This window comes from Amblyomma maculatum, chromosome 7 (assembly GCF_055883805.1).
Source record: "Amblyomma maculatum isolate TAMU_Amacu chromosome 7, ASM5588380v1, whole genome shotgun sequence".
NCBI classification, from domain to species: Eukaryota; Metazoa; Arthropoda; class Arachnida; order Ixodida; family Ixodidae; genus Amblyomma; species Amblyomma maculatum.
In genome coordinates, this window is record NC_139350.1 from 74,660,822 (window position 1) to 74,671,001 (window position 10,180).

The 10,180-nt window shown below is 47.1% G+C and overlaps 1 protein-coding gene across 3 annotated transcripts in view; it reads right to left on the reverse strand.

Moving 5' to 3' along the window:
- Positions 1–9,905, reverse strand: part of LOC146183657 (uncharacterized) — a 59,997-nt gene extending 50,092 nt beyond the window's left edge. For 2 of the 3 annotated variants that reach the window (XM_084609181.1, XM_084609179.1), the window contains exon 1: positions 9,737–9,902. In XM_084609181.1, the coding sequence (XP_084465307.1) occupies positions 9,737–9,743 (7 nt within the window). In that variant the 5' untranslated portion in view covers positions 9,744–9,902. Of the gene's footprint in view, positions 1–9,736 lie in introns of all 3 variants that reach the window. The other variant, XM_084609180.1, reaches the window with a different exon arrangement.
- Positions 9,906–10,180: the final 275 nt, after the last annotated feature.

Genomic DNA, 10,180 nt, shown 5'->3' on the forward strand with positions numbered 1-10,180 from the left:
TCCACTGAAAAGCTGCTGCCGAGGCCGGGATTCGATCCTGCGTCCTTGGGAAAAGTAGTCGAGTGCCGTAACCATTGCGCCACCGCGGCGGGGTTGCCCACGCCCATTTCTTCTTCCCGATTTCCACTAGAGTGTCCGTGACTTGAGTTATTTCTCTGACCCACTCTGCATGTTTCCTATCTCTTAAAGTTATCCCTACCATTTTTCTTTCCATAGCCCTCTGCGTTGTCCTCAACTTAAGTAGAACACTCTTTGTTAGCTTCCACGTTTCAGCCCCATAGGTAAGTACAGGCAAGATGCAACTGTTCCCAGCTAGGTTAATGCGCACATGAAGGTCTAAAAGAATGCTCTTATTTTGTTCCTCACTTGACTTTATAGGAGAGATGCATGGGCGCAAACGCAAACATTTTCCAGTAACCTGCAGCGAAAAATACGCTCACTCTACTTAGCCTTTTCTATATACTGTTGTGCCAGGCCGGCTGAAGCCCTCGGGCATTTGGGCCGGCCAAGCTTCACCGCGACACGGCGGCGCCACACAGCCCGGTGACGCGGGATGGACTTTGTTCTCCCCTTACGTTTGCGGTTTCGGGAGGAACGCGACCTCGGCAAGCAGGAGAGAAGAAACCAGCGTGGCTGCTCCAGTGTGCGCAGGCCTGGATGCACGGCCAACTATTGGACGCTTGTTACCATCGGCTTCGAAATGGGTCCCAGGGCCTGTGCCCCATTCCTGCGACCTTGGGACCTGCAGCTGCATCTGGACCGCCTGCTGCCTGACAGTGATATGTGACTGTGTTGTGGGCAGGGCCGGACAAGAGGAAGATGAGAGTGTTTTCGGACGAGCGTGTTGCGAGGCGACTGAGAGATTGCTCGAGAAGCTCTCAACGGAGGCAGGCTGCCGTCCTGCTCTCCGAGTTCTTTGTTCATACTGTATATAGCTGTATAAAGCTCTTTTCCTTTGTTTCTCCTAATTCCGTCTCCTATCGCCCACTTGATTGCTAGTCTCAACCCGACACCACGCTACCCGTGAACCACGATAACTGGATGGCAGCTATGGGATGGACAAGTCAGTCACCGGCTCCAAAGGACTTCAGCAGCAACGGGACTGACTGCTACTAGCTACTTCGACAGGGTGAGTGCCTGAGAGTCACTTCCCATTTCGCCAGACCTCGCTAGCAAATTAAATCGTTAGGAGGGATTGTGATTTTCGGGAAATGAGTATCAGGGGATTTTGGAGTTTGTTGTGTTTTCGCCAAAGTGCATAGGCGGTTTGACAACACAGGGTGTAAAACCAGGATGGAGAAGTTCAAGGTGCAGGAGTTGCTCGATATTTGCGAAGAGTTGGGAATTTCGCTGTGTTCTGCAAAACGAAAGAAAGACATTTTGGAGGTTATGAGTCGGGACACAGTGACGATTGAGGAGGCCGGAGAGGCTTGGTGAACAATTGTAGAACGAAGAGAGAAAAAGGAACAGGAAAAGCAAGAGCTCCGTGAGGAGCAGAAAAGACCAGAGCAGCGCGAGGCACAGGAAAAACGGGAGGCCCGTGAGCATGCTCTAAAAATGAAGGAGCTAGAAAACGCTTCAAGCCGTACGGACACGGCGCGTTCCAGCCCTGTATCCTTGGCTGGAGAACAGGTGAGACACACACTGAAGGATTCTGTCCCAATGTACAGAATAGAAGATGATATTGCACTTTTCCTTGTAAATTTCGAGCGTGCATGTCGAAAGTCGCATATCGATAAGTGTGCTTGGGCAGAGAGGTTGCTTCCTTTCCTTCCCGGCGAGGCAGCTGAAGTCGTAGCGCGTCTCTCAGACAGTGATTGCGACGACTATGACAAAGTAAAGAGTGTGCTGCTTCAAAAATACCGGCTCTCTGCTGAAGCATTTCGACAGTGGTTCCGCCAGGGTAAGAAAAGTGAAGAGTCCCACACGGACTTCACGTACAGGCTAAAAGCCAACTTAACGGAGTGGCTCAAGAGTGCTGAGGTGTACAACAATCATGACAAGGTTGTAGAGTGTATTGCTTTGGAGCAATATTACAGCGTGATCCCACAAGATTTGAGGTTATGGTTGCTGGACAGGCTCACGGAAACCAGCCTGGACAAAGCAGCGCAGCTCGCTGAGGAGTACTACGTGCGTAGAAATTTGCACAGCAAGGTAGCTTGTGGTGAGCTGTCAGGAAAAGATTTCCTTTCAAAGAATGTTCCCAAGCAAAGATTGCCGCTACCATGCAGAAATCACCGGAAAGAGGATGTGGGACAGAAGCTGTGCATTGCAACAGAGAGGGTCACATCTCTTCCAACTGTAAGCAGCGAAAGGTTGTGTATGCTAGCATACGAGAGTCAGATGGAAACATGAAACTCCTAGAGCCGTACATGCAGAAAGTATTGTTAAACGGGAAGAAATATAAAGCTCTGCGCGATACCGCTGCAACCATGGATATTGCGCACCCTTCCTGTGTTTCCCTTACTCACTACACAGGCGAATGCGCCTGGATCAGGCAAGTTGCAGGGGACAAAAGCGTGTGCTTACCTATCGCGAAGGTAACTGTAGAAGGACCATTTGGCCAACTACGCACAGAAGCAGCTGTCAGCGCTAACTTGCCATACCTTTTCTCGAACAAATCTGAACAGCTGTTGAGTGAAAAGGGTCTCTCTTTCACTACAGGTTCGGCTGGTGCGGCACTTACGAACTCTAGAGCACGAGAGCTGTCACAAAAACTTGAGTGTGCTCAAAGAAATCAGCAGACATCGAGCCGTTCACTCGATCAATCAAGGGCATCTTACAGACCCGAACCGTCGAACCACGAAAACAGGGAACCAACTGTGACTCCTGAAATCTAACCAGCATCCATTAACGCGGAGAAGGGAGAGCAGCAGATTAATGCGGACAGCTCAGCGCTAACTCCTTTTTCATCTTGCTTGAAACCCTGTGATGCAAAGGGACGCTCACACGAGCGACTTCCAGTGCTAGAGCACTTTGTTGGGGAAGTAGGAGACCGAACGCAAACTGACGAGAATAAGCGGCAGCTTATTGTGCAAACTGAGTCATCAGAAGTTGCCTTGCTGGATTCGGTAAAGTTGACGCTCTGCTTCGATGACAATGCAAATGGCATACAAGGCAATGAATTTGCAGACGTTGAACATCGTCAATCTGATACTGCTGGATATGTAGAGAGTAACAGCAAGTCGCTGCTGAGCCGCGCAGATGCGAAGGGCGTGAAGCCAAAGATATTTGGCCCGAAAAGGCTAGAACGAAGCATTGAGGAAGAAGACGACCAAATGGGGACGCTTGAGGGCAGGTGCTTAACTGTTACGGTAATGGAATCGACTAAGATCGATGATCAAGAACTGTTGTTTTTCGGAGATAACAAAGTGGTGAATTGCGCGCCAAAGGAAAAGCCTTACCGCGGAGAGCTTAGAAAACAAATGAACGCTGTTTCCGCTCAGATGACCTACACAGATGCATCGGCTATTGGCCGCAATGGGAAATTCTTGAACAAGGATCCTCTTGCGACAAAAACCAGAGGGCGCCGTCTGGGCACAATGTTCAAAAGAAAATTGACAGGGCTACCTCAGAGATCAGGAAGCGCAAGACCATGCCACGTTTTGCGTATGAGTGCGCAGGGATCAGTTAGTAAGGGCAGGTCATCTAGGCAAATTGCTCTCCTACTGTGGAAGAGAAGGGTACGCCCTGGACTAAAGGGGTTACTTTCGGGACACGTACGTTTCAGAGGGCGGTAAAAGCAATAGAATTGCGACAAGAGCAAAGAACAACTTGTCGCTTAATTCAAGGCTCTTTTTCATGGGGCGGATGCTGTCGGCACCTGTCCAGTCTAGGCTGTCGCGACGCTTCAGCGAGGAGCCGAGAATCTCTGAAAAGAGAAAGCAGGACTACCTCCACTGTTCGTTGTCTCCTCGGGAATCTAGCAGAAGCACTCGTAACGCGACCCAGACGGGCGCGACTGAAGGAAAGCTAAGCGAAGCGCAATGCCAAGTCCATAAAAGTTGCAAGATTTTCTCTGCGAGAGTCAGTGTAAAATTAGTTGTAAATACATTGCAATTGTATTTGCAGCTTACAAAAGGAAAAAAAAAAAGGGCTTGTATTTTGTTGACATTGCCTTAGCACTTTTTAAGCAATCAGATGAATGGCAACGAGTTGAAAGTTTGTTTTGTAAAAAGCGCTTCATCAAAAGGCTTCTTTATTTTCTTTAGCATTGCTTTAGAACGTGAACGTTAGTTCTTTCCTCAAGTAGAGGTGATCTTTTATTCTTGTGAGGGACTTTTGTGTGCGAGCCATGTAACCCAAGTGTATATTATTTTGGCCAAGGAGACAGAATGGCACGTCTTGACGGTATTTTGGTTCCTTCGGATTATTATTGGGGCCAAATTCAAAGCCTGCTTCGGCAAGATCAGTCGTCCCTCCCTTACCCGATACCTTCCGAGATGCACAGAACAGTGCATTCTTAGCTCTTAGTGAATTACGAGCGCGGTCAAACGCCCTAGAAGGATCTTGACCAGAACTTCTTACTTGTGTTTGTTTGGAAAATTTTATTTTGATATCAGATACACGCGGATTTTTGTATACACTCGCAGTTTTGAATATCTTGGTCTGGCGGAATGAGTGGCTTTCGAATGGCACTTGTTCTTGGCGAGTATGGCTTGAGGCCTTTTGTCCCGTCAAGCTAGCATCAAAGAAAAATTGGAGGCCGAACGAACATCTCCCGTTGGTGACCAGTGGCTGCGCTTCATGTTACGGGAGCGGAACACTGCAAGGGTGAGGATTTTCTTGGCGCGCCTAACCAGCTCAGCTGCATGCTGCGCTTCATGTTACGGGAGCGGAACACTGCAAGGGTGAGGATTTTCTTGGCGTGCCTAACCAGCTCAGCTGCGTGTGAGCAGGTCATCTTTCGGCCCATTGTCTGGCAGCGGGGGTGCTGTTGTGCCAGGCCGGCTGAAGCCCTCAGGCATTTGGGCCAGCCAAGCTTCACCGCGTCACCGGGCTGTGTGGCGCCGCCGTGTCGCGGGATGGACTTTGTTCTTCTCCCCTTGCATTTGCGGTTACGAGAGGAACGCGACCTCGGCAAGCGGGAGAGAAGAAACCAGCGTGGCTGCTCCAGTGTGCGCAGGCCTGGATGCGCGGCCGCCTATCGGACACTTGTTACCATTGGCTTCGAAATGGGTCCCAGGACCTGTGCCCCATTCCTGCGACCTTGGGACCTGCAGCTGCATCTGGACCGCCTGCTGCCTGACAGTGATATGTGACTGTGTGGGCAGGGCCGGACGAGAGGAAGATGCGAGAGTGTTTTCGGACGAGCGTGTTGCGAGGCGACTGAGAGATTGCTCGAGAAGCTCTCAATGGAGGCAGGCTGCCGTCCTGCTCTCCGAGTTCTTTGTTCATACTGTATATAGCTGTATAAAGCTCTTTTCCTTTGTTTCTCCTAATTCTGCCTCCTATCGCCCACTTGATTGCTGGTCCCAACCCAACACCACGCTACCCGTGAATCACGATAATACTTTGGCTTGCCTATTCAAATGCATCATTTTACTCTGCATATTTCAAATGCCGCATAGCCGATATCCCTTCGGTACTTATATACCCCTATTCCACTTGATCTGAGTATACATACATGGATGTTTTGTGTGTTTGCCAGGTTCTGATTGACCTTCTATAAGAAAATTCAGGTAATTTGGGACATAACACTGCATGGCTTTGTCGAGATCTTAGTGACGTTTACTCAATTTCTAGGAGTGAAGATGAAAGAGTCACTCAAAGCTCGCTAAAGTGAACAGAGAGAAATGTGTGCTACTTCATAAGCCTGGTGCTCATTTGGCAACATAGTGCTTAGAAGTTCGATGTGACCGGCTCACGGTGTGGCCACTCAAGGTGATTGGCAGGAGTTTCTGTGTCCTTTTCTGAACGAAAAGATGCTCAGGCAGTAGCACAAGTGAACAGAATTTCAATGGGGCTTCGTGCATTTGACTTAAGATCACAAACACAAGAATTATCGCAACTAAAGTTCTTATATTGAGAGTGCAAAAAAACATGCATGAGCTGCAGGCGCTTGTTATTGCCCCATACATCGCACGACCGAAGAGCAACCATGAGGAATAGCCACAGATGAACCGATCAAGTGTCAATACAGACGTGCAACGCACATTAGCCCCAAAGGTGATCCGTCACCAATGAGTCTACTTGCCGCACTCCCCACCGCTGCCCTTCAATTTGATCTCTATCCGCCATTTTGTAGCGAGAGCTACACTGGCCACAGTCTCGTCATTTTGCCTTGCCTGTCCGTGAGAACAAGAAAAAGAAGAGAAAGAAGAAGATAGATAACTCGGGAGTTAATACAGGCAAACAACAGCAGCAAGTTGCTAGGATAGAAGGTTCATTTGAATGTTGTGACCACGGTGTGCTCTGGAGTTCGACGTAGAGATAATGTCATACCACTAGATGTCTTTTACACCCGATTGAGAATCTACGATTTGCTGATGACATTGCCTTGTTAAGCAACTCGGGGGATGAACTGCAAATAATGATTGATGACCTAGACAGGAAAAGTAGAAAGGTAAGCTTGAAAATCAATATGCAGAAGACTAAGGTAATGTTCAACAGTCTTGGGAAGGAACAGCAGTTTACATTAGGTAGCGAAGTACTGGAAGTAGTAGGTGAATATGTCTACTTAGGACAGGTAGTAACCACAGATCCGGACCATGAAAAGGAAATAATAAGAAGAATAAGATTGGGATGGAGCGCATTTGGCAAGCACTCCCAGATTATGACTAGCAGCTTACCATTATCGCTCAAGAGGAAAGTATACAACAGTTGCATCTTACCTGTACTCACCTATGGGGCTGAAACATGGAGGCTAACCAAGAGAGTTCTACTTAAGTTGAGGACAACCCAGAGGGCTATGGAACGAAAAATGGTAGGGGTAACATTAAGAGATAGGAAGCGTGCAGAGTGGGTCAGAGAAATAACTCAAGTTACCGACATTCTAGTGGAAATTAAGAAGAAATGGGCATGGGCAGGACATGTAGGGTGAAGAGAGGATAACCGATGGTCACTTAGGGTAACAAACTGGATTCCAAGGGAAGGAAAGCGTAGCAGGGGGCGGCAGAAAGTTAGGTGGGCGGATGAGGTTAAGAAGTTCGCAGGGGTCAAGTGGATGCCGCTAGCACAGAACCGGGTTAAGTGGAGAAATATGGGAGAGGCCTTCGCCCTGCAGTGGGTATAGTCAGGCTGATGATGATGATGATGATGATGAGAATGGTCAACTACGAGAGGCAAGGGGTGCTCATACGTGAAGTGATTACCCTATGAAATAAATAAAGAGAGCAAACTGCTATGTGCAAAAGCCATGTCTTTACTTTCAAGCCGGACCTAATCATAGCCATGCAGATTGCTCTCGAGTAACCCTAGGTTTAACCACAGCCAATCTTTTTTCTCTCTTGTGTCTAATGCCCCGACTAACCGCACCACAGCTTGCCAAAATATCGTGAATTATGCTCAAAAACAAAGCAAGTGCCGCACATCCAATGCAGACGGCCAGGGCTTTTGCCTATACCCTGAAAGTCCCCGCTGTAACTAGCACCGCCGTATCTCCACTGTCGTCACGGGCTGACACTTGTCTATAAATAAGAAAGAAAGTAGAAGGTTAAACAGATGCCTCTGTAGCTTAGTCAGCAAAGCACCGGATACAAAATTCTAAGGTAGTAGTTTGGATCTCTCCAGCAGCATGCGGTTGGTTCACTCTACTTTCTAATCTATTTTATCCACAAGTACATTAATTTACATTGATCAACACAAAAATAAATGGAAAATTTCAACCATCTGCTTGGTGTCAGTGGCTGCCTACCCCATTCAAGACCCTTCTCTAGTACGATTTTTTTTTCATCAGCCTGACTATACCCACTGCAGGGTGAAGGCGTCTCCCATATACGATTACATAAAAAAATAGTAAAAGCCCATGACTGCATGACGACATGCAAGCCTTTGATAGCAATGTAAACAATCTCAGTGAACAGTAAAATGATTGTAGGCAAGCACGTATGCACAGGTGCAAGGTGAAATGCATTTGTCCATGTCTAAGCTCCAAGTAGTGCGGGACTGACTTCATCTAGAAATTTTTACACCACAGTTTCACATTAGAAACATATTTTACAGAGGCTGTCTTTGAAAGAAGAGTTTAACAATCAATCTTTTTTTTTCTTTTTTTTTAATCTACGAAAAAAAAAAGCGGCAGTTCTGAATACTGCCACTTCGGAACAGAAGTGGCAGCATGCAGAGAAATGAACTCTGGGAAAACAATCCTGGTTCTCTCAATGAAGCCATCGGGTGCCGACATTACTACCGGCAAGAAAACTGAAATTGTTTTGAGCCTTTCGCCACTCTCCAGGCGTAAAGACAAGCCTGGTTTAGCTAGCCATCCATAGGAGTGTCCGCGTTCACCAGTACATACTACAGTGAAAAACGCAAACGAAAGGGAAAACCAAACATTACACGGCTGTCGACGCCACCAACACCAGTACCAACCTTCCTTTTGGGCTGGCAATAACCTTAAGCTTCCAAGGTGAAAACCGCTAAGGCCAGACGGGAACATTCAGTAACATGTGAAAGAGATACACGAACACGAGCATGCACAGTAATAAAAACACTAGCCACACAACAAAGCAACGTCAACAACAACTTCGAATTTGCGACAACACTAGAGACTATAGCTCTCAAAAAACATTAAAATATGCATCATTACCGGGGCCGAAGAAATGGCTCACCTGTACGCAAGCCCAGTACGTTGTCAGTACGAACAAGCCTTGCATTTTGAAACCATGTAAGGCACAGTGAAACAAATGCGCATGCATTGTCGACCACACAAACATAACAGGCAAAGTTTGACGTGCTCTACAGGGTCTTGAATATTTCGGGGCTGAGATTAAAAAAATTCCTATGCAATATCTACTACCCCATTTGAGCTGAAATAACGTTCACAAAGTAGCAAAATATCGTCTATGTTATCTGATAAGTTATTCAACATCGGTAGTTGCCTACATTTTCCGAAATCGAGGAAAAACCGCTCTCGGCGGCGTGCACAATTTTCGCAGAAGAGAGTCGAAACGCTGCTTTGAAATGATACGTCATCTGTCGAGCAGTGAGGCAAGCTCCATCGTTGACGCGCTTGCCTCGCTGCCCAACAGATGACGCACCATGTCAAAATAGCTTTTCGATTCTTCTGCGAAAATTGTGCACGCCACCGAGAGCAGTTTTTTCTCGATTTCGGAAAATCTAGGCAAATATAGATGTTGAATCACTTATCAGATAACGTAGACTATATTTTGCTACTTTGTGAACGTTATTTCAGCTCGAATGGGGTAGTAGATTTTGCGTAGGAATTTTTTAAATCCCAGCCCCCTAATATTCAAGACCCTGTAGTATATTTTAGGCGTTACAGTGCTATCACTTAAATTATAATGCTAAAATACGTACAGCTGAGAAATAAGCCAACCGCACGGTCATGTGCGCGGACAGACGGAGAACCGAGAAATGCGCATCGAGCTCCTTAAATTATAATGCTAAAATGCGGACAGCTGAGAAATAAACGAGCCGCACGGACATGTGCACGGACCACGGTGGCACGGACAGACGGAGAATCGAAAAATGCGCGTCGGGCTCCTGAAGTTCTGGTTGAATGGTTGAACCGCGATGCAAGCTGAAAAATAAGCACACTTAAAACATTACTTACTGTTCATGGTCGCTTGGCCGAAGTACGTAGGCCGCCAGTTAGTAAATATGCTCGCTGATTGTAATTATAACTGTAGTGTAAAACTGGTGGTCAATTCGTCGACTGAGACTTAAGAATAAATACGAACTAGTTGCGGCTCGGTCTGGCCTGTGTGGCTTGTGGCGATCACTTCCCGTAAAACACAAAAGTACCAAAAGCTTTGCACAAGTTGGAAAAAACAATTTCGTTATAAAAAACATTACCACAATATTTTTTTTTTCATTTTTATAGAGTGCAACACTTTTTTTTGTCCAATCAATCTCTGCGCAGCTGGCGTTCAAAAGATGTCGCTTTGGTCGCGTCACAATATTGCTAGTGGCGGGTAACTTGAAATCCGCCGGTAGCCTATCCCCATCCCTGTTCTTGGACGGGAACGCCAACCCACCCCGCGCCTACGACCTCTTC